General features: G+C 37.4%; 1 protein-coding gene across 2 annotated transcripts in view; it reads right to left on the reverse strand.

The window, feature by feature from the left end:
• The window catches only part of PDZRN4 (PDZ domain containing ring finger 4), a 428,685-nt gene that overhangs the window by 146,070 nt on the left and 254,883 nt on the right, over positions 1–27,732 (reverse strand). The window contains exon 1 of one of the 2 annotated variants that reach the window (XM_061416435.1): positions 9,956–10,304. The exons of the other annotated variant lie outside the window; for it this stretch is intronic. Coding sequence (XP_061272419.1) covers positions 9,956–10,024 — 69 coding nt within the window. The 5' untranslated portion in view covers positions 10,025–10,304. Of the gene's footprint in view, positions 1–9,955; positions 10,305–27,732 lie in introns of those variants that run through there. 2 annotated transcript variants of the gene reach the window in all.

Genomic DNA, 27,732 nt, shown 5'->3' on the forward strand with positions numbered 1-27,732 from the left:
CCAGAGATGGAATTGCCAACATCTGCTGGATCATAGAAAAAGTAGGGGAATTAAAAAAAAAATCTACTTCTGCTTCATTGACTACACTAAAGCCTATGACTATGTGGATCATAACAAACTGTGGAAAATTCTTAAAGATGGAAATACCAGACCACCTTACCTGTTTCCTAAGAAACCTGTAGGCAGGACAAGAAGCAACAGTTAGAACCAGATACAGAACAATGGACTGGTTCAAAATTAGGAAAGGGGTACATCAAGGCTGTATATTTCCACACTATTTATTTAATTTATATGCCAAGTGCATCATGCAAAATACCAGGCTGGATGAATCACAAGCTGGAATCAAGATTGCCCAGAGAAATATCAACAACCTCAGATATGCAGATGATACCACACTAATGGCAGAAAGCAAAGAGGAATTAAAGAGCCTCTTGATGAGGGTGAAAGAGGAAAGTGAAAAGGCTGGCTTAAAACTCAACATTCAAAAAACTAAGATCATGGCATCCGGCATCCAGTCCCATCACTTCATGGTAAATAGATGGAGAAAAAGTAGAACCATTGACAGATTTTATTTTCTTGGGCTCCAAAATCATCGCAGCTAGTGACTGCAGCCGTGAAATTAAAAGACGCTTGCTTCTTGGAAGAAAAGCTATTGCAAACTTAGCACATTAAAAAGCAGAGACATCACCTTGCCAACAAAGGTCCATATAGTCAAAGCTATGGTTTTTCCTGTAGTCATGTACGGATATGAGAGTTGGACCATAAAGCAGGCTGAGCACTGGAGAATTGATGCTTTTCAACTGGGGTGCTGGAGAAGACTCTTGAGAGTCCCTTGGACAGGAAGGAGATCAAATCAGTCAATCCTAAAGGAAATCAACCCTAAATATTCAATAGAAGGAGTGATGCTGAATTGAATAATTCAATACTTTGAGTTACTTTCAATAATATACTTTGAGCACCTGATGCAAAGAGCCAACTCATTAGATGATTTCCCATCATCCTGATGCTGGGAAAGATTGAGGAGAGGAGAAGTGGGCAACAGAGGATGAGATGGTTGGATGACATCATCAACTCAATGGCCATGAATTTGAGCAAGCTCTAGGAGATAGAGAACAGGGAAAACTGGCGTTCATGGGGTTGCAAAGAGTCAGACACAACTTAGCCACTGAACAACAACAATGGAGATGAGAGCAAGTTTATAAAAATTGCCCACAGTATTTCTAAAAAGCTGTGTTGTGTAAAAGGAGAAATAGGTGGTATTCTTTACTAGGACTCAAACAACCATGAAGTAGGATTTACAGCTTGTTACAAAATGGCACAAATTAGCAATTGGATGTTATATGTTGAAACACAGGAGAATATGGGGCTACTCCCTTTTAAACTTTTTGTTGAAAGAAACAATGAACTATTTATAATAATTTTTAAAACCTGTTATTCCACATTGGGAGTGAAATAATTAGGAGAGAAGAAATGAATTCAACTAGAAATGAGACAGAACTATGACAGGTTATATAGACGACTTTGACAGGTTATATAGACGACTTTGGGAAATGTTGCATTGTATATGAAAATCACTGTTGCACTTAAATTACTTAAAATTCTAAATCTGAAAACAAAATTACCACCCAGTGAGTGATACCTGAATCCTCATGAATCACAAGAATTCATCTATTAAGAATAACACCTGGGATAAGCCTACCTAAGAAAGCAAAAGACCTGTACTCAGAAAACCAAGATACTGATAAAAGAAAGTTGACACAAACTTTCATGGAGAGATAAACCATGTTCTTGGACTATACTACTCAACGGAATCTACAGATTCAATGTAATCACTATCAAATTACCAATGGCATTTTTCACACAATTAGAAGAAAAATTTTACAATTTGTATGAAAATATAAAAGACCTTGACTAGCCAAAGCAGTCTTAAGAAAGAAAAAGGGAGCTGGAGGAATCGGACTCCCTGACTTGAGACTACACTGCAAACTACGGTAATCAAATCAGTAATACAAATCAATGGAATAGGATAGATAGACCAGAGATGAAGCCACTAACCTACGGTCTCCTACTCTATGACAAGGGAGGCAAGAATATACAATGGAAAAAAGATAGTTCCTTAAACAACTGGAGCTAGGAAAACTGGACAGGTACATGTAAAAGAATGAAATCAGAACACTCCCTAACACCACACAAAAATAAACTCAAAATGGATTAAAGACTTAAGTGTAATGCCAGACACTATAAAACTCTTAGAGAAAAATATTGGCGGAACACTTTGACATAATTCACAGCAAGATCTTTTTTGATCCACCTCCTAGAGTAGTAAAAATAAAAATAAAAATAAACAAATGGAATCTAATTAAACTTGAAAGCTTTTGCAAAGCAAAGGAAACCATAAACAAAACAAAAAGGAAGTCATCAGAATATGAGAAAATATTTGCAACCAAGCAACTGGCAAGGGCTTAATCTCTAAAATATACAAAGAGCTCACACAACTCAATATAAAAAATAAACCCAATAAAAGAATGGGGCAGAAAATCTAAATAGACATTTCCCCAAAGAAGACGTACAGGTGGCCAAAAAGCACACAAAAAGATGCTCTACATCACTAATTGCAAATCAAAACTATGATGAGGTATCACCCTATACCAATCAGAATGGTCATCATCAAAAAATCTATAAACAAAAAATGCTTGAGTGCATAAGAAGAGGTGACCCTCCTGTACTATTGGCAAGAATGTAAATTGGTACAGCCACTATGGAAAACAGTATGGAGGTTCCTTAAAAAATTAAAAATAGAGTTACCATATGACTCAGCAATCTCACTCCTGGGCATATGCCCAGAGAAAACCATAATTTGAAAAGGTACATGAACCCCAGCATTCATTGCAGCACTATTTACAATAGCCAGGACATGGAAGCAACCTAATGTCCATTGACAGAGGAATGGATAAAGAAGATGCGTTATAAATATACAATGGAATATTACTCAGCCAAAAGTGAATGAAATAATGCCATTTACAGCAACATGGACAGGCTAAGAGATTATCATACTTAGTGAAATGTCAGACACGGAAAGACAAATATTGTATGATATTGCTTATATGCAGAATCTTTTAAAAGTATATAAATTAACTTATTTACAAAACAGAAGTAGAGTCACAGATGTAGAAAACAAACATGATTACTGGGGATAAAATGGGAAGGGATAAATTGGGAGACTGGGACTGATGTATATACACTACTATATATAAAATAGATAACTAATAAGAACCTGATATATAGCACAGGGAACTCTGCTCAATATTCTGTAATGGCCTATTTGGGGAAAGAATATAAGAAAATAGTGGATATATGGATATGTATAACTGAGTCACTTTGCTGCACATCTGAAATTAACATAAAGTTGTAAATCAACTATACTCTATAAAAATTTTAAGAAAAGAATAATACCTAAAATTCTGATGGTGTATGCCCAAGATGGACTAACAGAAAACAGTGACTGAGACAGAGCCTGTTCTGGGCAAACTGATCAGCTTTCCTTCATGAATTATAAACTTTTCAAGAACAGAATCCTTCATAGGTCCACAGTTTAGGGCCCCTTGTTGAGTACCTAGTGATTTAAATTTTTTTCATTTTTCTTAATCATTTAATAAAAAAGAGTTAAATCACTAGGTACTCAACAAGAGGCCCTACACTGTTTTGTTTTGTTTTGTTTTTTCTTAATCATTGAATGGTTTTTTGGTGGCTCAATGATAAAGAATGACCTTGCAATGCAGGAGACATAGGTTTGATCCCTGGGTCAGGAAGATCCCCTGGAGAAGGAAATGGCAACCTACTCCAGTATTCTTGCCTGGGAAATCCCATGGACAGAGATGCTCAGTGGGCTACAGTCCACTGGATCACAAGAGTCAGACACAACTGAGTGACCAAACCACCACCATAACCAATCATTTAATAGTATTGATTGAATACCTAATAAATGGCTTGTGAAAATTCATCATGTAAAAATCTATCCATATAAAATGAATATACAAAATAGTGATTGCCTGTTGTGCAAGAATTTTTCACTATCACTCTTCAGAAATAGTCCTCTTGAAAAATTCCAAAATCCACTTTCTGAATTTTGTCCACATTTCTGTATTAAGATGCTCTGTAATTGTCACCACTGACCTCTCTCCAGGTTAGGTTCTCCAGGAAGCTAACAAGAAACAGAATTTAGTGGGAAAGGTGCTTTCTAAGGAGCATTCCTCTTGTGGAAGGGAGGAGAAGAAGGAAGCAGAATTGGGCAGAAGGTGAACCAAACTAGGATGCAGGCTCAACAACAGCTGCAGGGAGCTCTGGAACTGGAGTTGCCTTTCAGAATCCAGTTCAGGCCGAGGTGCCCAGGCTCATGTATACTTGCATCCCATCTGTCATTGTAGGGGTTGAGTTCTGAGAGAGGAATAACCTTGGGTGAGGGACTCTATGCAGGTAAGATAGTCCCTGAGGGGTTGACAGCACTTTTAGCAGCTGGGACAGCAAATGCTTCCTGAAGAGGCACCCAGGTAGCACACCACATATTTTCAAATCCAAAGACACTGCAGTTCTTAACCAGTTTGACAATGTTGACCACTCTTTTTAAAATACCCTCTCTGCTTGGCTTCTGCCACAACTTTCTGCTGGTCTTCATTCTCACACTATAGCAATTTCACTTTATCACCTTTTCTTTCTTCTCCTTTTTGTGTTCCTTAATTTTATGTCCTTGGTTCACAATTCTCCTCACTGTTCAGTTTTTCTCTTCACTTTTCAGATCTTTTTGGTTGATATCATCCACCAAACACATATATACCGTTTTTACTTTGAATATTCACTGTCCGCAAGCATTTCTTGGACAGCTCATGGTGAAATCAATGGCCTTCTCTCCTCTTCCCAGAACTTACTTCTTCTCTTATTCATTCTTTCTATAAATTTCAGAATACTTCCTTGGTCTCACAAGCCAGAAATCTAATTTACCTTCTCAGTGCCTCATTCCTGTCCTTGTTTTTTAAATGATTTCTTGCACTATCTAACTCTTTGCAACAGCCTCCAAATTAGTCTCCCTTGAAGTCTTGCTGCAATATTCAAGCCCAATGTCCCCAGACATACACCACAGCCAAGTCTACACTCTGAACTGCTATCAGAGTGAATTCTCCCTCTTTAAAAACAAACCAACAGACAAAATCCTGGGACATGGGACACTCTCCAAAGTCTGGTCTTGCCCACATCTCAGGCCATGGTCTGAAGCCTTCCTGCCACTTGAGGTTTAAGTAACACTCATCCCTTGTAGCTCCCTACTCCAGGTCCATTCACACCCAGCACTTGTTTGCCACCTCCATGGACTTCTTTACCCTTCCATTTCTTTGATTTCCTCTCCCTTATCATCACCCTCTTCCAAACCTCCAATCCTCCCTGTTGAGTCCCTGTGCACTCCTCTAGAAGTCTGCCAACATCTCTCAATTCAACATATTCACTTATCACACCATGTGAAAATTCTCTGCTTTGTGTCTTTCTTCTACTGCCATAGTGTGTGGTTCTCAAAAGCAAGGACTGCCACATCTGTCTTTGAATCCCGTCATGGCAAAGATGAGTACTAGGCACATATCAGGCAATCAAAGCTGTCGATGGGGAGAGGCTGTGGTCATTCAGGGCAGCACGGTGGAACTCAGTGAGTGTCTGCTGGCAGCGTGGGGGTTAAAGGACAGTCAAGCCCCTGACCTGCATTCCAGCAACACACAAGTCAGTTACACATACTTTGCTATAATACCAGACAGAAGAACATATAAAAAAGAAAGAAACTCAAAATAGTGTAAGCAAAATGCTATGAGAGTTCCAAGGTGGGAAGATACAGATTAAAAAAAATAATAATAACTCCAAAAAGCTCTCTGCCCAAGGAGATATTAAAGCCAAAGGGGCAGGATTTGAATAGCTAGTGATGGAAGAAGACAGATAGTGGTGGGATGTAGAGGGCATCCACAGAGGCTGAAAGAAGAGAACTAAGTTACAAGGGTCTAAGTCTGGATATCAACTTGGAGAGAAAAGTAAAATCATTGGTCTAGATAGATTATAAATTGTATTGAGGGGAAGATCAGTGAAAGAGAAAGCCAGAAAGGAATCTAGTGCCAGTTTAGGAGGTCCTTGAATATATTGGAATGAGAAGATTTACTTCATTGTATATTAATTGGGAGCCACTGCATACTTTCTAGAAATATGGGTTTAGCAACGCAATCAGAGTAGACTGACACATTGACAAATTCTAAATGGAAAAGTTGTTACCATGATGTCACAGACAGTTAATAAAAAGAATTGTGATTGTGGGAAGGCAGGAATTGATGCAGCAGAATGTGTAGAAATAAAATAGCCAGAAGTTCAGTGTGGATAAGGAAGTGCCTATTTTAATTCAGTATTTTTGAGTTTCACTGATAGCAAGAAGTATGGTGAGACTTTCACTAGCACTAAGGAATATGGGGGAAAGGATGATATTTGCATAAAGAGGTTGACATTATAAGTTGGGTTTACATGGTATGAAACAAATTTCTGAGGAATATGGGACAGTCACCAGAGAAGGGAGATTATACAAGATTAAAGAACTCATTGTAGAATAAATGAGAAATATGTTTGTCTCATTTGTTCTACAATGTAGTGCCCAGCACAGTGCCTAGACTAAAGGAAGTGCTCAGTGTTAGCTGCTGTTACCACCGTAACTGTTGTAACTGTCCATCCGGTTCTGTTTCAGCTTATGAGAGTACTCCATGGGTGCATGGGGGAGGCCTCTAGTTGCGCCAAACCAGTCAGTATTTGCTCCCACGTTCACATTATTCAATACCAATAAACATTCCATTGATAATCTGCATTATTTAATCAATCAAAAAGTTACATTTAATTTATGTATGAAAAGTTAAACTAAGAACTCAACAAAGTTAGGTATTACCATAAAATCTCCCTCAGAGATAAATCTGTTTTTAGGTCATAAATGTCTAACAAGCTACTGTGGCTCTCTTGGTCCAACTGTCTATTCAGTCAGATTAATACACAACAGGCAATTTATTCTGTGTCAATAGAATGGCATTGTTCAAATTGGCCAGTTATTAATTCTTAATCAGTTAATAAATAACCTACTTTGAATAAATCACTGCAGATAACAATTGTGTCCCTGACACATATAAAGTTAATAGACGCCTGAAAATTACTTGGTGTGAAGGTTACTAGATCTACACAAACCCTAGTTTCTTGGATCCCTTTCCGTACTGAAGCCGGACTGGCCCAACTTCAGATGAAAATAATTTTCTTGAGGCAGCATTTCCTTTCTTCTGTCTGCTGAAAGTCCTAGCTTCTCTGTTTGAGCAAAAAACATTAACCAAATTTAAACTTGACCGCACTTCACACCTATGTACATTATTCTGGTTGTTTCACTAGACACCTCAGTGAGCACATTTATTTTTGTTTACTGTGGTTACAAATCTGAAACTGAATTCTATGTGGCCCATGTTATCAGACAGCAAAATCTAGAATTATACAGAGAAAATGGGGAAAAGTTCAATGTCATAATGACTCTATTACAGAGAAATAATTGTTTTGTTCATATATGTAGTATTCATGGCTAGTCTTAAATTTTCACACCCCTGATAAACTTTAATTTGCCTTAGCTTTTAAGAAATAATAACAAAAGGAACAATAAAATCAGGTGATTTAAGAATTACAAGTCTCTAAATAAATACATATGATTTGGACCATCAGGTGTTGATATTTGTGTGAGCTAATTCGCTTTTAATATATATCGTTTCCAATCCCCAGTCACTTTTGTAAATAGTATCCTCTATTCTGGGGGCAGCCATGTGTACCCTCACGAACACCTGGTTAAGAACATATTCACTCTCACGTGTGCTCTGGGCTGCCACTGCTCCAAACAAAAATAGAAACTAGTTTGCAGCACCACACGGGGCTCCAGTGTATTATATGAGCCTATCACTGGTTTCCTTTGATATCTTATCTATTCCATTAACTCAATAAAATAGAGCACAAAGCTAGGGACAAACTGTAGGAGGGCTCCCCTTGGAAAACACACACAAGATCTTTAAGCTGGAGTTTTAACTTATCTAATAAAAGCCAGTTAAATGGAAGCTAATACTTCATTTTCACCCCCTTTATTAAAGATCATAAGTACTGCAACTCAGGAGAAGAGAAAATAAAATAAATATATGAAGGAATACAGGTGGAGGCCATAGAGAGTATGACTTATCTATTTTCTCAAGATTTAGGAAGCACTTAAAAGCAAAACTCACAGACGAGCACTTTAAAATCCTATAACAAAGGCTCCTTAACAAACACAGTCATCCTTTCTGGATGCAGAAATCTGGCTTGATTTCTTAGCAGAAGATAAATAGCTTAACCCATTCATAATCAGGGAGGATGCCACCTACCACTTTCTTCATATTATACTTTTATGTCAATTTAGTGATTCAGAGAAATAATAGATTGATTAATCCACTCCCCTGCTCCTCCACCACCTAAAGAAAAACAATAGTAGAACTCAAACTCCAACAAACCAAACTAAAGGGAAGTGTTCCACCTAGAGTCTGTTTTCATGAGTCGAAGCAAATGAAAGCTTATCTAGGAATGAAGATGATTCCAGCCTGGGTTTGCAAGTTTATAGTTAAAAAAACAAAAAACAAACAAAAAAACAAAGCAAAAGGTATTGCCCCTGGTGTAATTAACAATGTTAATCTTCTTTTTCCTCTCTATGTGATAAAGGAGTCATTTTTATATTTAATTAATGCAGAGGATCATTTTGGAAACTGGCTAATGAGCCTCTGATCACATTACCATGAAAATGTGCATTAACATTGCAACTGAGGAGGCTGTTTCATGTGTAGCAAATCCACTTTGTAATTAGCCCACTGTGAAATGAATCACGTCAGGGGGAAGTCTGAGGGAACCAGTAGGCAGTGGGCACTTGGCTACTGCTGGGCCCATAGACCGCCAACATCCCAAACATTGTCTTTCATCAGCAATATCATCTAAAAACAAAAGTAGTAGCATGTCACATCTGGGACAAACCGGAAGGGAGAAATAAACTTTATTTTGCCAGACAAGAAATTTGGACTTCATATACTCCCAGAGAATCCTGCCTAAATAAAAGGGTGAATTAATAGAATTCTGTGAAAACTCTGAAGGCTTGGAATATCATTATCTTATTTTTATTCTAAAAAGCCCTCAGATATACATTAAAGAGACATCTGAAAAGGGACACAGTTTTTCCCTTTTTATTACAATACAAATATTGTACTAAGCTTTTGAAATTAATTTTGAGTGCTAAAACAGACACAAAATTATAAAAAGAATCCAAGTACAAGTGAAAAGAAAATTCCTTTATCTCCCTTTTTTAAGCCAAGACAGAGCAAGTACTTTTTGCATAAAATACAAATATACCAGGTCTTCCTCTTAAACCAAAGCACAAATTCCAAATTAATCAAATAATTCCTCTGACTAACAAGATTTGGCAAGAAACTTTTCCTGTCTATTCAAAATAACTGAGCTCACAGACCTATTATTATATAATATATTATATAAATATCCCAATATTTATGCAATGATACATTTGATTTTCAAATGTCAACATTATTCCAAAATGAAAGAGGGGTTTCAAAATATTACAGACATGAATCTCAGTGTTACTCCTTTTACTTGATTGACATCTTGGCAGTAGATACAAAAAAATGTTAAAAAGAATCCCACAGGAAGTCATCTGAAGGGGGAGTGGCAAGGAAGCTGAAAACTGCCACCCCAAACCAAAATAAAAAGCCCCCAGCTAGCAAGTCTGCCCTTAATTCTGAAATCTACAGAAAGAAAAAATAAAGCTAGCCATAGTTCATTGACCATTTTTCAGACAAACACAAAGCCTGGCTGTTTAGTTGCTGGTAACAGACCCTGCACTCACCTGGGAAACTTCATACAGCAGTTTGTAGTGTTCCTCTCTTTTCTGAAAAGTGCACAAATTGCAGCCCATTCTAAGAAGCAGAGAGAGAGAGCAAATCTTCTAATTTCCCCAGAACTGAAAGGCAAGTGAACTGAAAGGGAATCACCCTCCAGACTTGACTACTGTTTTTCATCAGTCACTTCAGTCCAGAAACACAGACAAACCGCTGTTAGCTGGAAGCACAAGCCAGGGTGTGTGTAGCAGCATGCTCTTCTTCGCTTTCTCTAAGTATCTTGCACTCACGGATACACACACAGAGTTTCCAGTCAGTTCATGGCAACACTCCCCCTGTCTCTGCATCAGTGCACATGACTACACAGATTCCAGCTCATGAATATTAATAGTGCCTCATTGATTATTTATGACAGAACATGTTAGCAGGGAGGGGTGTCATAGCTGCTGCTGATGACAGATGAATATTCACTAATTAAGAAGCAAATGTAGTGTGGTTAAACAAAATTCACTTGTGTCAATACCATCTCTGTTTATTAAGGATAGAGGGGTTGAGCTTAGGGCATTTCAAAGAACATACACTTAATTTCTCCATTGACGTAAGCTTTTAATATGGGAATAAGAAATTCAGAAACAGAAATATTATACTTAATTCACACCTTCATATTTTGCCACAATTAGAAAAAATATTTTTAGCATTATTAAGTGTAGGGGAAGATGAAAAGGAGCAATTATTTAAATTTATAAAATAAACATAGAGGCAAAGGAAAATTTGGGGAGTGATGTGGGTGAGGAAAAGAAGATGGGGGTGTCATTCAGAATCTTAATTCTAATCCTACAAAAATAACTGAATAGTTCACATGTAAAGACCATTACTTAAGAGGGAGGAAATAAGGCATATTTTCTTAGTCTAAATAAAGAACATTTAAGCAAGTATCAGTAGATATACTTGTACAGATAATAAATATTTTAATTAGATATAGAGTATAGCCATTGACTATAAATTTGCAGCCTTATAATACATGCAGATCTATATTTAAAAATTAGATAAATACAATGCCCTTTCTGAGAAAAATTTCAAATGCATATAGTATTTATGCTAATTTTATTAAAGTCATATATAATATTTCAGAAAGCTGACACTGGTAATATTTAAATTCTAATGTAATGCACAATGACTCCATTTATGAGTCTATATTTAGAGTTCATAAAATACAAAGGTGAACACAGAAATAAAAACTAAGCTTAGATACTTAGATAATAGAAGTAATGCATTTAATTTCACACACTCACAATATATATATTGTATTGCAAGCTGGCATTTTTTTTGTCCCTTAAAGATATACAAATAGCTAAAGCAGATAATAATAATAAAAGAAAATTCCTTTTGTTTCTATACTGAGTTATCTACAACCTCTGCTAATTAAGAAGTATGTCCTTGTACCAGCACATCTTTAAACTGGACAGGATAGCAGGTGGGTTTCAAAGCAAAAATAATTACTTGGAAACTGATGACTCTGGTTAGGAATTACATTGGATCCTGAAGACTTTTAATTGCTCAACTCTTATGGATAGCTACTTTTGGGGGTCCAATTTCCTAAAAGTGCTTTGTCAAATGTTTAGAATCGGTAACAGGAAATGATTCTAATGAGTACTAATTGTTAACAAATTGGCTTTGTAACTAGCAACACCTCAACACCAGCAAGGAGCCAGGAGATGAGCAATCATCTGCTGCTTATCAGTCATTTCCCTTGGGATGTAATAATCCTATTTTCTGGGCCTAATTTCACCTAACAGCCTGGATGAAAGCCAAGCTAGGAGAACTACACGAAGCAGTATCACTTCAAGGACCTGCATGTGAACAAAGTTTACCAGGACTTCCTGTAAATTAGAAACCACTAGTAGTAAATATTAATTATTTTGATTTCTTTATGAAAAGGATATAATCAAGGAAGTATTTGAGGGGAACCTTTATGAAAGTCAACGGTGGTCACAAACACATGCAACCTCCTTAGGTACAAATGTAAAATATATATGTTAGATGCTTTTTAAAGTTTAATATTCTTTGAGTCTCTATACCACTTCCCATCAAGTGTTCTTATTCAAGAGATCACATACTCAAAGCAAATGTTGACTATTTTTTGAAGAATTCTATACTGCCAAGTTGAGATAAAATTAATGACTCTCAGATGTTAAAATTCTGTCCTTTGAAAAGTCAAATCAAGGAATTAGAATGCAATAAGGCAAGGATGACCCACTCCATTGTTCTTGCCTGGAGAATCCCAGGGACGGGGGAGCCTGGTGGGCTTCCGTCTTTGGGATCGCACAGAGTCGGACACGACTGAAACGACTTAGCAGCAGCAGCAGTAGCAGCAAGGCAAGGATGGTTCACTCATCTATGAATGAAAATGTTTTTTTCCTCTACTGATAAAAGTCTTTATTATGCAAAAGGTTTTGAAAGCTAAGTAGGAAACAATTATTGAAGCTATGGTTGCTTACTGGACCTTTCTCATAATATTTTGTAGTTGGTTTGTAAAGAAAATTGAAACAATCACAGCCTTAAAAAATATTTTCTTCATCATAGAAAAGTAAAGAATGAACAATGAAGTAAGAAATTTCAAATTAGAGTTATTCTTTCAGCAACTTTTCTTGACTGTTTTCTTTTTCATTTCTAAGTCTGTTATTTAATTTCTTTCTCAGGAAGCAAGTGTAGCTTCTTCCTTCACTTATCAAATAATGCCCTTGACTCTGGTACCTTGGAACAGTCTATCTTTTGCTCCTTACAGGTTCTTCCTCCAAATTTGAAAGGCAATTTATAGAAAAGGAGAACTATGATTCTAAATTTCTCTAAATTTCAATACAGCATGAGTGTTAGATTTTTCCAATGACTGAGCTGTGAAATCTCATATTAGAGTATAAGTTTGAAGCAGATAGTAACAAGTGTGTTAATCCAAACAATGTTTTAACAAGGCAAATAGATTAGATATTATCTGTCTTGGACAGTAATAATATGGTATATTATGGGTTAAAATAAGCAGACAATAGATGTTTAATAATACATGATAATATATAATTTAATAATAATATATAATAATAATAATAATTTAACTTCTCAAACATTCTTAAAAGAGATTCATCAAAGTATAAACAAATATGTTGGGCATATATTTCAAGATATAGTTATTTGTTTTAACTGCCTTTAAAGTGTGTTAGTTTACTCGCCTCAAATACAGTGATATTCAAAATAAGAGACATTTTCATCAAGATCTGGGCTGCTATATCAGAGGGCTAAGTGAGAAGTAACTGAACAGAAGGAATCCAGCATTTATCTTGCTTTTCCTATATAAACCATGTGAGTGTGTGTTAGTTGCTCAGTCGTGTCCAGCTCTTTGTGACTCCATGGACTATAGCCAGCCAGTATTCTCTGTCCATGGAATTCTCCAGGCTAGAATACTGAAGTGGGTTGCCATTCCCTTCTCCAGGGGATTGTCTTGACCCAGGGGTGGAACCTGGGCCTCCTCCTTTGCAGGTGGATTCTTTACCATCTGGGCCACCAAACTGTACTTCTAGACTAAATAGTACATGAAAGAAATAATTTTCTTTATAGAATTATGCCAGTGAATGCCAAGGAATGATAGAGCATGCCCACGCCATGCAGCCCTTAATTATTTAATGGACCTAGTACTAAGCATTAATGTTTGCTGACAGGACACACTCATGCACACACACAGGAAATAACCAGATATTGTATACCTGACAGAAGAAAATGACACCTTTCCAAAAGCAAGTTTTTCCCAAAGTGAGAGAATTCCATGGAATGTGGAAGACCAAGAAGTATGTTAAATTATGCCACAGGGATGCAGTCAGCCAAATTCAGATTGTGGGTAACAATGTAAATACATATTTCAGTTTCTGAGAGAGAGGCAGGGAGGAAGAGTAGGGAGATATGATGGCTAGGAAATCTATAAAGACACTTTATAAACCAACATTGCTAAACTATATTTTGTATATGCAAATAATTTGGGTGATAAAATGATAAATAGAGGTAAGAAAAGGATTACCAAAAAAAGTCAAGAGGGTGGTTACTCTTTAGGGGGAGAAAGGGGACTGTGTTTAAGAGGGGACATCAGAAAGTCTCAGCATGGCTAACAAAGTTCCAATTCCTAATCTGGGTAGTAGTTTTACTAGGTGGTTGCATTATAATTTATTTAGTAGAACTTTGTTGTATGTGCTTCCTGTATTTTTGTTACATTCACAAGAAGACATTTTAAAAACGACTTATCAAAGAGGCTGCACCTATGTCCCATCCCTGCTGGTCAATGCAGTAGACAGTTGCAGTCCCAAATAAGAGAGAGAGGGACAGTCCAAATGTGACTATTTTGAGTCACCATGTCCTTGAGTCTATGGCAGCTGCCATCAGTTGCAGATGACAGTTTCTCTATTACCTTTGCAAAGACTGGTGTTGTTTCTCCTATGCAGGTGTGGATGTTCAGTAGGTAAGTCCACTCTCAGACCCTCTATCGTTGCCACAGTCATGTGTGGATCTTCTAATTCTGCTATCTGTCTTGATACCTAGTGTACAAATTTCCTTCTTAGTCTCTATCTTGCGTTTACTTTAGGGATATATTTGGGCACTTTTGAGTAGACGTTTACCTGCATAACATTTTCTAAAGTTTAATATCTTATATTCAATCATAAAGACAAAGAATCTGAGGCTCAGGGAGACAGGAACTTGCTCAAGGTCAAACAGAGTAAAGAGATCTGAACTCAGTTCTCCAATTACAAATTCTGTGGTTGAACTTGATACCTAATTTGCTGAGCTCTCTGTCTTGTAGAGGAAGCTAGAGCTACATCAATATGCCTTCATATGATCCTGATGACAGGAAATGAAGGTTAGCCCTTGAAAGTGCTGAAATAAGGTGGAAGGAAGAGAGAGAAAAGGAGAGAGAATTGAATACATCTTTAAAAGATAGATACAGCTTGAAATAATGAAAGTGAATTGAAGTTGAAAAATGTAAAATTTATCAAACAACTGAAAATTTTTTAATATGTCATGGCTAAGTATGTCAATTAGCTAAAACTCCTCCACAACCAGTCATTGGGTGTGTTCCCTGAGTGCACAGGAAAAAGGGCAACTCATCTTGGGATTTCCCTGGCTTTTAGCTTGAGGTTCCCTATCTTAGAAGGACTATAGTTCTCAGCAAATTGGTCTCTGGAGTGCACATCTCTTTCTTTTCAGGCTCCAGCAAAGCTGAACAGCTATATGTAAGCTATATATATCTTCCTACCATTGTCTCAGACTTTACCTCATACTACTTATTCTTCAGAAACACAAATCAAGCTATTGTGGTTCAGTTTAAACACTCTCCTCCCTGGACTCTTGGAGTTGAAGTAGTGATCTCTTCAACTTGCAAAATCTCAGTGAATCTTATCCATATTCATCTCAAGACACACAACACTTCCTTACATGATTTCTGTATACATGCCTTACCACTCCTACTGGACTATGAGATACGGGAGGGGAGCAGCAACAGAAGACCTGGCAACCTGAGATGAGTTGGTTAATTGATCTTTGACTTCCTCAAAATATCAAGAGTAGCCTGGGTGTCTTTCACACTGCAGGTCTGCAATAGAGGCAGAGTGAATGAATGGCTGTGATTGGGATATAGGAAGAGACCTGATTCTGGCAAAGTGACATACACTTGTGTTTCTGTCTCTATACCTAATTGCCAGGTAACATTTTTCCCCATTAGGGCTTATTCAAGGAGAGTAAGTCAAAGGATTGAAGAATCATAAGCATAAGATAGATATAATCTGGTTTAATTCTATAAACACAAATTCGAGAATCCATGAAACGAATTTTTCTGTGCCAGGTACACAAAAAGCAAAGTATGACCACATGTGTTTTATCAGTTACCTCATATATATATTGGAGAGAGGAAAGGCCACCCACTCCAATATTCTGGCCTGGAGAATTCCATGGACTGTATAGTCCATGATGCCTGAAAGAGTTGGACACAACTGAGCAACTTTCACTTTCACTTCATGTATATATATATACACATACTATGTATGCATTTCAAGTTATACTCTATTTCACATACTATTTACATATTCATTTATTTATCTCCCAAGTATTTATTGGGTACTTATCTTACATCTGATGGTATAAGAATGCCAGCTGTTTAAAATCACATATCATCTCATTTGATGTTTACAATTTTATATATACACACACACTATGTATGCCTTCCAAGTTATACTCTGTTTCACAAATTATTTACATATTCATTTATTTATCCCCCAAGTATTTATTGGGTACTTATCTTACATCTGGTGGTATAAGACTGCCAGCTGTTTAAAATCATACATCATCTCATTTGATGTTTATAATTTTTCTGAAGTAAGTATTTCAGATATTGTCCCTTATTTATTAAGAAAGAAATTATTAGATGTTGAAATTCCTAAAGCTGGGAAACCTAGAGCCTTTGTCTTTTGGCTCTGAACCAGTGTTTTTTTTTTCCATAACACCATACAATATGAACTAATATCATGAATTTACAAAAATGCTCTGTTAAGAGAGCATACATGACATCCATTTTATTAGTTACAGTCTTACAGTTGTTACAAGGAACAACATGTAACCAAACACACTCTTCACAATTTATTCACTAGCTGACCATCTTCATTTTGCATCTATTGGTTTGGACAAAAAGTTCATTTGGGTTTTCCTGTAATAGCATATGGATAAACCCAAATGAACTTTTTGGCCAACCCAATTCAATCATTGCTTGGGGAACTAACAGTGCTTCACCAGTTTATGAACTCCTCCAAGAATTGGCAAGTTATTAGACTAGACTCCAATGGAAAGGAAGGGTGTGGGATTCCAAGGAATGGTTCCATTTGAACTTTGTTACTGTCAACCTGTGTCACTTGATGCAACTTGCATACTCAAATAATACTTAACCTGCAGACTGATTGTGAGGATGGAATGGGATAAAATACATGAGGAGGGATTCATAAACTGTGAAGTAGTTGGTCTATGTTAGGGCAATGGTGGTTCTATATGAGTCTGTCCTGGGTCAAGACCCAGCTTCCCTAATTTCTATCTATGTGATGTTGGCAAGTTATCGTTTTTTAACCTTCTCTGATTCTTCCATTTTCATCTCTAAAGCAAGGATAATAATAGCATCTACCAAACAATTATTTCAAGGGTTAAGGTTATTGTGATGATAATATATGTCTAGTGTATCTGACACCTAGGATGTAGCCCCATCCCTATTGGTTACTGGTAATCAAGTAGTATAGTTATGAAAATAATGATCTGTTTCCAATTTTCAGGTTATCTGTTTAGTTCTAACTTTTCTGTCATAATAAATCTCTATTACATTATTTCAAACTTATTTCGCAGAAACATTATAGTCATACTTTTGTCCACTTGTTGCTATTGTACAGTTACAAACTGGTCATTCAACAACTTCTGAATATTTGCTTTTCAGCTCCTTGTGTAACAGTGGTAAAGAATCTGCCTGGCAGTGCAGGAGACAAGAGACTAAGGTCCCATTCTTGGGTCAGGAAGATGCCCTGGAGAAGGGCACAGCAACCCACTCAACTATTCTTGCCTACAGAATTCCATGGACAGAGGAGCCTGGAGGGCTATAGCCCATAAGGTTGCCAAGAGTCAAGACATGACTGAAGCAACTTAGCACATAGCACAAAGATTTATTTTTCTGTGTAAAGAATGTAACAAAATACATTTAGAGTAATAACCCTGATATTGTATTTATTTCTCTTAATGCATAATGTGTAAGTAATGTTGATATAAGTGTACAAGAAATGGATAACATCTGAAGCAAGATTCATACAACTGTGAAATAGGTAGTTCTTTGAGGAATTTAACAGCTACTAATCTAGCCCAGTGTAATATTGGCTTTCTTGGTTTGATCATCTATAGACCAACTGACTATGTACACTCCAGGGTATCATATCTTGATAATGTCACACTGTCTAACAACTTCATATACAGTATGTAGGGTTTCCCAGAATACTACCTTCACCATTTCTTAGTTCTACAAAAGTAACCAAGTAAATGGCCAGCATATTCTTTTATTTTTCAGTATTTTTTAAACACTATGATGAATAAGAGAATGCTGATAATTCTTAAACATTTTTGAAAACAAGACAATACTTATTTAGCATTTTTTTGTATACTAGTTGTCCTTCTGAACAATATGTTATTAATTTGTTTTAATCCTCATATCAACTCTCATAGGTGAGTACTATGACTATCTCCTCTTGACATGGGTATAAAATGGGTCATATTAGTAGTAAATGGAGGAGCTAGGACTCAAATCCAAATAGTGTGGGTCCACTGTTTAATCAGTATTTTATACTGCCTGTCACTCAGAGATAGTCATCATTATGCAAATTCCTAGATGGTTAGAAGAAGTCATCCTGGTGATGCTTGTAACACATTGAGCTGTAAGAATTTCCCCAAGGACCAGAAGTATAGTCTAAAATTAACTCCAAAGTTCCAAGTTTTATACTTAAGCATGGATGCATAAAATAGATTGAATACATCTAAGCTATTTCATAACCTTACTCCACTCCACTGTTGATGGGGGATTGCTATACTAAACATGTACCAACAAACAGAGAATACTTTTTTTCTTAATATGTATTATAGTAGGAAATATATGTATTGATAGTAGTGCAGTCATATCTCTATGTTTGGAAATAATCATCAACAGTTACTTCAAAAAATAAATAGGATTGCAAAGAGTCAAACCTGACTGAAGCAACTTAGCACACACACATATAAGCTTGTTTTCTGTGTCCGTGGATCTACTTCTGTTTCGTATGTAAGGTAATTTGTATCATCTTTTTTTTTTAGTTCCACATATAAGCAATTGTCATTGTTGTTGTTCAGTCACTCAGTTGTGTTTAACTCTGTGACCCCGTGGACTGCAGCACACTAGGCTTCCCTGTTCTTCATCATCTCCCAGAGTTTGCTCAAACTCATGTCCATTAACTCTATGATGTCATCCAAAAATCTTGTCCTCTGTCATCCCCTTCTCCTCCTGCTTTCAATCTTTCCTAGCATCAGGGTCTTTTCCAATGAGTCACCACTCTGCATTAAGTGGCCAAATTATTGGACCTTCAGCTTCAGCATCAGTCCTTCCAGTGAATATTCAGGATTGGTTTCATTTAGGATTGACTGGTTTTATCTCCTTGCACTCCAAGGGACTCTCAAGAGTCTTCTCCAATACCACAGTTCAAAAATATCAATCCTTTGGTGCTTAGCCTTCTTTATGATCCAGCTCTCTCATCCATACATGACTACTGGGAAAACCATAGCTTTGACTATATGAACCTTTGTGGGTTAAGTCATGTTTCTGCTTTTTAATACTCTGTCTAGGTTGGTCATAGCTTTACTTCCAAGAAGCAAGCATCTTTTCATTTCATGGCTGCAGTCACCATCCACAGTGATTCTGGAGCCCAAGAAAATAAAAGTATTTCCATTGTGTACTCATTTTTTGCCTTAAAGTGATGGGACCGGATGCCATGATTTTTATTTTTTGAATATTGAATTTTAAGCCAGTTTATTCACTATCTTCTTTTATCTTCAAGAGGCTCTTTAATTCCTCTTTGCTTTCTGCCTTAAGGGTGGTATAATCTGCATATCTGAGGTTATTGATATTTCTTCCCAGAATCTTGATTCCAGTTTGGGATTCATCCAGCCTGACATCTCACGTGATGTACTCTGCATAAAAGTTAAATAAGCAGGGTGACAATATACAGCGTTGATGTACTCCTCTCCCAATTTGGAACCAGTCTGTTCTTCCGTGTCTGGTTCTAACTGCTGTTTCCTGACCCTTGTACAGGTTTCTCAGGAGGCAGGTAAGGTGGTCTGATATTCCCATCTCTTTAAGAATTTTCGACAGTTTGTTGTGACCCACACAGTCAAAGGCTTTAGAATTTTCAATGAAGCAGAAGTAGATATTTTTCTGGAGTTCTCTTGCTTTTTGTATGATCCAATGGATGTTGACAATTTGATCTCTGATTCCTCTGCCTTTTCTATATCCAGCTTCTCCATCTGGAAGTTCCCAGTTCACGTAGAAGACTAGATTGAACACTAGACTAGACTAGATTGAAGACTAGATTGAAGGATTTTGAGCTTTTCCTTGCTAGCATGTGAAATGAGTGCAACTGTGCAGTCGTTTGAACATTATTTGGTATTGCCCTTCTTTGGGATTGGAATAAAAACTGACCTTTTCCAGTCCTGTGGCCACTGCTGAGTTTTCCAAATTTGCTAGCATATTGAGTAGAGCACTTTCACAGCATCATCTTTTAGGATTTGAAATAGCTCAGCTGGAATTTCCTCATCTCCAATAGCTTTATTCATAGTAATGTTTCCTAGGGCCCACTTGACTTCACACTCCAGGATGTCTGGCTCTAGGTGAGTGATCACACCATCGTGATTATCTGGGTCGTGAAGATCTTTTCTGTACAGTTCTTCTGTGTATTCTTGCCACCTCTTCTTAATATCTTCTGCTTCTGTTAGGTGCATATTATTTCTGTCCTTTATTGTACCCATCTTTGCATGAAATGTTCCCTTGGTATTTCTAATTTTCTTGAAGAGATCTCTAGTCTTTCCCATTCTACTGTTTTCCTCTATTTCTTTGCATTGACCACTGAGGAAGGCTCTCATCTCTCCTTGCTATTCTTTGGAACTTGGGATTTAGATGGGTATACTTTCCTATGCTTTTCACTTCCCTCTTCGCTCAGCTATTTGTAAGGCCTTTCAGACAACCATTTTGCCTGTTTGCATTTCTTTCCCCTATGATATTTTTGTTTCTTTGATGAAGGACTTCACTTATATGATAATTTCTAGGTCCATGCATGTTGCTGTAAATGGTATTATTTCATTAATTTTTATGGCTGAGTAATATTCCATTGTGTGTGTGCATATATAATATATATATGACATCTTCTTTCCATTCATCTGTCGACTGACATTTAGATTGCTTCCATGTCCTGGATTTTGTAAACAGTACTTCTATGAACATTGGAGTGCATGTCTCTTTTTAATTATGATTTTCTCTGGATATGTACCCAGGAGTGAGATTGCAGGATCATATGGTAACTCTACTTTTAGTTTTTTTTGAAAAGTTTCCATACTGTTCTCCATAGTAGCCACCCCAACTTACATTCCCACCAACAGTGTTGGAGAGTTCCCTTCTCTCTAAATCCTCTCCAGCATTTATTATTTGTAGACTTTCTGATGATGGACATTCTGATTAGTGTGAGATGATACCTCACTATAGTTTTGATTTGCATTTCTCTGATAATTAGTGATGTTAAGGATCTTTTCATATGTCTTATGGCCATCTGTATGTCTTTATTGGAAAAATGTATAAGATCTTCTGCCCATTTTTTAATTTTTTTAAAAAATTGAGCTCTCATCAATTCCCTGGTCCCTAACCTACAGATCAGATGGGTTCCCTGATAACTCAGTTGTTAAAAAGTCCACCTGCAATGCAGGAGACCCTGTTTCAATACTTGGTTGGTAGGATCCAATGGAGAAGGGATAGGCTACCCACTCCAGTATTGTTGGGCTTCCCTTGTGCCTCAATAGAATCCACTTGCAATGTGGGAGACCTGGGTTGGGAAGATCCCTTGGAGAAGGGAAAGGCTATCCACTCCAGTATTTTGGCCTGGAGAATTCCAGGGACTGTATAGTCCATGGGGTCGTAAAGAGTCCAACAGGATCGAGTGACTTTCACTTTCACCGTCAACCTACAGATCAGATGGGCTTCCCATGTGGCACAGTGGTAAAGAATCTGTCTGCCAATGCAGGAGTTGCAGGAGTTTCAGATTCAATCCCTGCTTTGGGAAGATGCCCTAGAGGAGGAAATGGCAACCCACTCCAGTATTCTTGCCTGGAGAATCCCATGGACAGTGGAGTCTGGTTGGCTACAGTCCGTGGGGTAGCAAAAGAATCAACAGGATTGAGCAACTAAGCTTGCATCCCGGCAACCTACATATCTTTCTCTCTCCTCTTTTTACCTCCCCCTATCCGATAAGCACACACATACACAATAGACAATATAGAACAGAATATTCCTGCTCTAGGGGCAGAGAATACAATTCTGTCAATACCACTCTTTATGTCTTTTTGCTATCTATCTCTTTTTTGACTTGCATCTAGACTCTACTTTTCTATCTAGTACTGTGATATATGATCACTCCTCTCTCATCTTTGGATTCTGTCACCTCTTCAATCATTATAATAATATTCAAGATATACAAAGGTCCTGGATCTCATGGAACAAACCTTATAGTAATAAGAAGCAATAAATAAATTAATCAGATAAGCATCCTATAAAATATCAAAGCAAGTAAAGGGATTAACACAGAGTGGTGTGATGGTGAATAACTGGGTTCTTTTTCTTATATACTCTGTGTTATGTTGCTCAGTCATGTTTGACTCCATGACCCCACAGACTGTAGCCCACAGGCATCTCTGTCCATGAGATTTCCCAGGAAATCCAGGGATTTCCAAGAATACTGGAGTGGTTGCCATTTCCTTCTCCAGGGGATCTCCTCAACCCAGGGATCCAACTTATATCTCACACCTTGGCAGGCAGATTCTTTACCATTAGAGCCATCTGGGAAGCCTTGGATACTCTAGAGTCTGGGATATCTCTTTTATTCCCTGCCTGCTTATATACTTGCATACAGATAATCATGTAAGGCCTTCTCAGGTGGCACTAGTGGTAAAGAACCCACCTGTTGATGCAGCAGACACAAGAGACGTGAGGTGGATGTAGGTCGGGAAGATCCCCTAGAGTAGGAAATAGCAACTTGCTCCAGTATTCTTACCTGGAAAATTCCATGGACACAGGAGCCTGGCGGGCTATAGGCCCTGGGGTTACAAAGAGTCAGACACGATTGAACACACAGTCTGTAGTCCAGTCCAATCAAGTTAATATAAATAAGAAGAATAAAGCAGGTAAGGGGATAGCAAATAAAGAGTCTGTTTTAATAGAGTTTCCAGGGTGTGAAATCATTGAGTCTTTGTTACTAATTTTAAAAAGTAACTAACATTTCCAAAGCACCTACTATACCAAATGTGCTTTAAGTCTCATACAAATTTTATGAGATATACGTGGTTATTTTTTAACATAAAAACCTCAGGCTCGAATATTATGTGATTTGATCAAAGTCACACAGCTGGTAAGTGGCAAAGCTGAGATTTAAATCCAGATGGTCTTAACTCTAAGACTCTGCCTTTTACAATAAGATATATTACTTCCCTCAGGAAGTAAGGCAATAGAACCCACTTCATATAGCGCAGCATCTTTGATGAATGTGCTATGAATGAAGGGTTGTTGGAGGGTTGGGCTTCAATCAGAGCATTGCCTCCTTTCGCAATTCATCGGACATGTCCTACCTATAGGCTATACTGACTACACTGATGAGCAAATTCTTACTAGACTTGTGACAAGGCTGGGTTTTAGCTTCTGAAATTAGATATGTGGTTAAACATGAAGAATTCACCAACCCCTAGTGGGACAGTGAGTGACCCAAATTTTAGATATTGGTACCAGGCAAAGGGAATTAAGTGACTGTTTATTGGATTGTTTGTTAATAAGATGATTTTCCATCATGTGCCATATCCATCTACTCTTCTGAAAGATATGATTCTTCTTTGATGTTCAGTATCTCTAGATATCAAGTTCAACCAATCTGGAGTTTAGTTGCTTCACATTTAAAATCTATTTCAAATAGTAAAAAGATTATTGAGGTTATAAAGCCAGTGGAATCAAAGGAGTGTTAATGAAGGTTATACCTTGGAAATTGTGGTTTTGCACTGGGATTCTTAAAAATTGTTTTTGTTCTTAATCCAGCTACATGTGAGCCTCCGTCTAGGCTGAAGCAGACCTAGAAGTCTAGTGATTAAATCCATTGGGAATGGACCACAGGTATTCACCAACTGCCTTCAAGCAAAACTCACCAGTATGGTGCAGTCACAGGAGAATACAACCTAGATCCCAGAGGCATTACAACCTGGATCCCAGATTCATTACTTGAATAAAAACATTCAGATAAGCTTACAGACCCATATGAAACTCTGTTTGAAGGAGAGATGCAGCTTTACTTCATTAAACTGCTAAAGATTTGAAAACTGTTTGCTCCAAATAGCTTAGCATGACTAGGACTCAAAGACAACACTTCTGAGTTTATGTATTTAAACAAATGCAGTTAGCATGAAAAAGCTCAACTTATCCTGACACTACAAGTCATGATGGCTTCTAATGACCTCTTAAGCAATTTTGTATAAAGAAATAGAACATAACCTAGAATAATTGAATGACTATTCAGAAATATCAATATAAAAGTTGTCAAGTTTTCAAATAGATCATCAATACTTGTCAGGTCATTTGCTTAACCATAAAGATAAGGTGCATATATATATATTTTTTTTTTCTTAAAGAAGAGAGAATAAATCCAAAATAAGGACAGTTTTATATAAGCAGACTAAATACATGCACAGTATGTTTATAGAGCACTAATTATTCCTTGGAGCAAAACATTGCCCATTTTAAAAATACTGATGTTCAGAGTGGCTTTGCATCTTAATTACATTAAGACAGCAACTTTGTACCAAAGTTTGTATAAACTTTGTACCAAAACAAACAAAGCATAAGTAGGTTGAACTCATTCCTATCAAGTGATAAATTATTTTTGAATAAAAGAGAGTAGGGTCTGAAGGAAACCAGACACAGAATGGAATGGCTTTAGTGTGGAATAGAAATTTCTATAGCATTATGGAAACATAGAATAATGGAACAATATGGGCTTCAAAAGCAAAACATCATGGGTTTAAGGCTCAGCTCTACAAATTGAGCTGCAGTACCATGCTTAACTTTCTGAATCTGTTTCCATTTTGGAAGCAGAGTTAATGGCTTGTGCCTCATGACAAATGCATATTGATAGTATTACATGAAAAACATGTTTCTCATGTTCGGTTCAGTTCAGTTCAGTTCAGTCACTCAGTTGTGTCTGACTCTTTGTGACCCCATGAAACGCAGCACACCAGACTCACTGTCTATCACCAACTCCCGGAGTATCTCATGTAAGACCATCTATCCTATCCCAACTTCTAACAGTCTTTCTGCTTTCTGAATGACTTGGATGGGTTATAATGACTAACTTGTTCAAAATCTTAACAACTAAGAATGTTAATATCAACTTTTTAGCTACTGGAGTTAGACTGGAGTTATGGCAAATTAAAATGAAATCTTATGATTTGGGGAGAGACTCAGTGTTATGAAACTGATATTAGAAGTTATGCAACTATTTCATGTCAATACATCTCGTAAGAATATAGTACCATGTACAAGACGGGCAGGTCATGGTGGAGAGATCTGACAGAATGTGGTCCACTGGAGAAGGGAATGGCAAACCACTTCAGTATTCTTGCCTTGAGAACCCCATTAACAGTATGAAAAGGCAAAATGATAGGACACTGAAAGAGGAACTCCCCAGGTCAGTAGATGCCCAATATGCTAATGGAGATCAGTGGAGAAATAACTCCAGAAAGAATGAAGGGATGGAGCCAAAGCAAAAACAATACCCAGCTGTGGATGTGACCTGTGATAGAAGCAAGGTCCGATGCTGTAAAGAGAATATTGCATAGGAACCTGAAATGTCAGGTAGATGAATCAAGGCAAATTGGAAGTGGTCAAACAAGAGATGGCAAGAGTGAATGTCGACATTCTAGGAATCAGCAAACTGAAATAAACTGGAATGGGTGAATTTAACTCAGATGACCATTATATCTACTATTGCAGGCAGGAATCCCTCAGAAGAAATGGAGTAGCCATCATGGTCAACAAAAGAGTCCAAAATGCAGTACTTGGATGCAATCTCAAAAACGACAGAATGATCTCTGTTCGTTTCCAAGGCAAACCATTCAATATCACAGTAATCCAAGTCTACGCCCCAACCGGTAATGCTGAAGAAGCTGAAGTTGAACGGTTCTATGAAGACCTACAAGACCTTTGGAACTCACACCCAAAAAAGATGTCCTTTTCATGATAGGGGACTGGAATGCAAAAGTAGGAAGTCAAGAAACACCTGGAGTAACAGGCAAATTTGGCCTTGGAATATGGAATGAAGCAGGGCAAAGACTAATAGAGTTTTGCCAAGAAAATGCACTGGTCATAACAAACACCCTCTTCCAACAACACAAGAGAAGACTCTATACATGGACATCACCAGATGATCAACACCGAAATCAGACTGATTATATTCTTTGCAGCCAAAGATGGAGAAGCTCTATACAGTCAACAAAAACAAGACCAGGAGCTGACTGTGGCTCAGATCATGAACTCTTTATTACCAAATTCAGACTTAAATTGAAGAAAGTAGGGAAAACCACTAGACCATTCAGGTATGACCTATAATGACCTATAATCAAATCCCTTATGATTATTCAGTGGAAGTGAGAAATAGATTTAAGGGCCTAGATCTGATAGATAGAGTGCCTGATGAACTATGGAATGAGGTTGGTGACATTGTACAGGAGACAGGGATCAAGACCATCCCCATGGAAAAGAAATACAAAAAAGCAAAATGGCTGTATGGGGAGGGCTTACAAATAGCTGTGAAAAGAACAGAAGCAAAAAGCAAATGAGAAAAGGAAAGATATAAGCATCTGAATGCAGACTTCCAAAGAATAGCAAGAAGAGATAAAAAAGCCTTCTTCAGCAATCAATGCAAAGAAATAGAGGAAAACAACAGAATGGGAAAGAATAGAGATCTCTTCAAGAAAATTAGAGATACCAAGGGAACATTCCCTGCAAAGATGGGCTCGATAAAGGACAGAAATGGTATGGACCTAACAGAAGTAAAAGATATTAAGAAGAGGTGGGAAGAATACACAGAAGAACTGTACAAAAAAGATCTTCACAACCCAGATAATCACGATGGTGTGACCACTGACCTAGAGCCAGACATCCTGGAATGTGAAGTCAAGTGGGCCTTAGAAAGCACCACTACGAACAAAGCTAGTGGAGGTGATGGAATTCCAGTTGAGCTATTTCAAATCCTGAAAGATGATGCTGTGAAAGTGCTGCACTCAATATGCCAGCAAATTTGGAAAACTCAGCAGTGGCCACAGGACTGGAAAAGGTCAGTTTTCATTCCAATCCCAAAGAAAGGCAATGCCAAAGAATGCTCAAACTACTGCACAATTGCACTCATCTCACACGCTAGTAAAGTAATGCTCAAAATTCTCCAAGCCAGGCTTCAGCAATACGTGAACTGTGAACTTCCTGATGTTCAAGCTCATTTTAGAAAAGGCAGAGGAACCAGAGATCAAATTGCAAACATCTGCTGGATCATGGAAAAAGCAAGAGAGTTCCAGAAAAACATCTATTTCTGCTTTATTGACTATGCCAAAGCTTTTGACTGTGTGGATCACAATAAACTGTGGAAAATTCTGCAAGAGATGGGAATACCAGACCACCTGACCTGCCTCTTGAGAAATCTGTATGCAGGTCAGGAAGCAACAGTTAGAACTGGACATGGAAAAATAGACTGGTTCCAAATAGGAAAAGGAGTACATCAAGGCTGTATATTATCACCCTGCTTATTTAACTTATATGCAGAGTACATCATGAGAAACGCTGGACTGGAAGAAACACAAGCTGGAATCAAGATTGCCGGGAGAAATATCAATAACCTCAGATATGCAGATGACACCACCCTTATGG

The sequence above is a fragment of the Bos javanicus genome, chromosome 5 (genome assembly GCF_032452875.1).
Source record: "Bos javanicus breed banteng chromosome 5, ARS-OSU_banteng_1.0, whole genome shotgun sequence".
Classification (NCBI taxonomy): domain Eukaryota; kingdom Metazoa; phylum Chordata; class Mammalia; order Artiodactyla; family Bovidae; genus Bos; species Bos javanicus.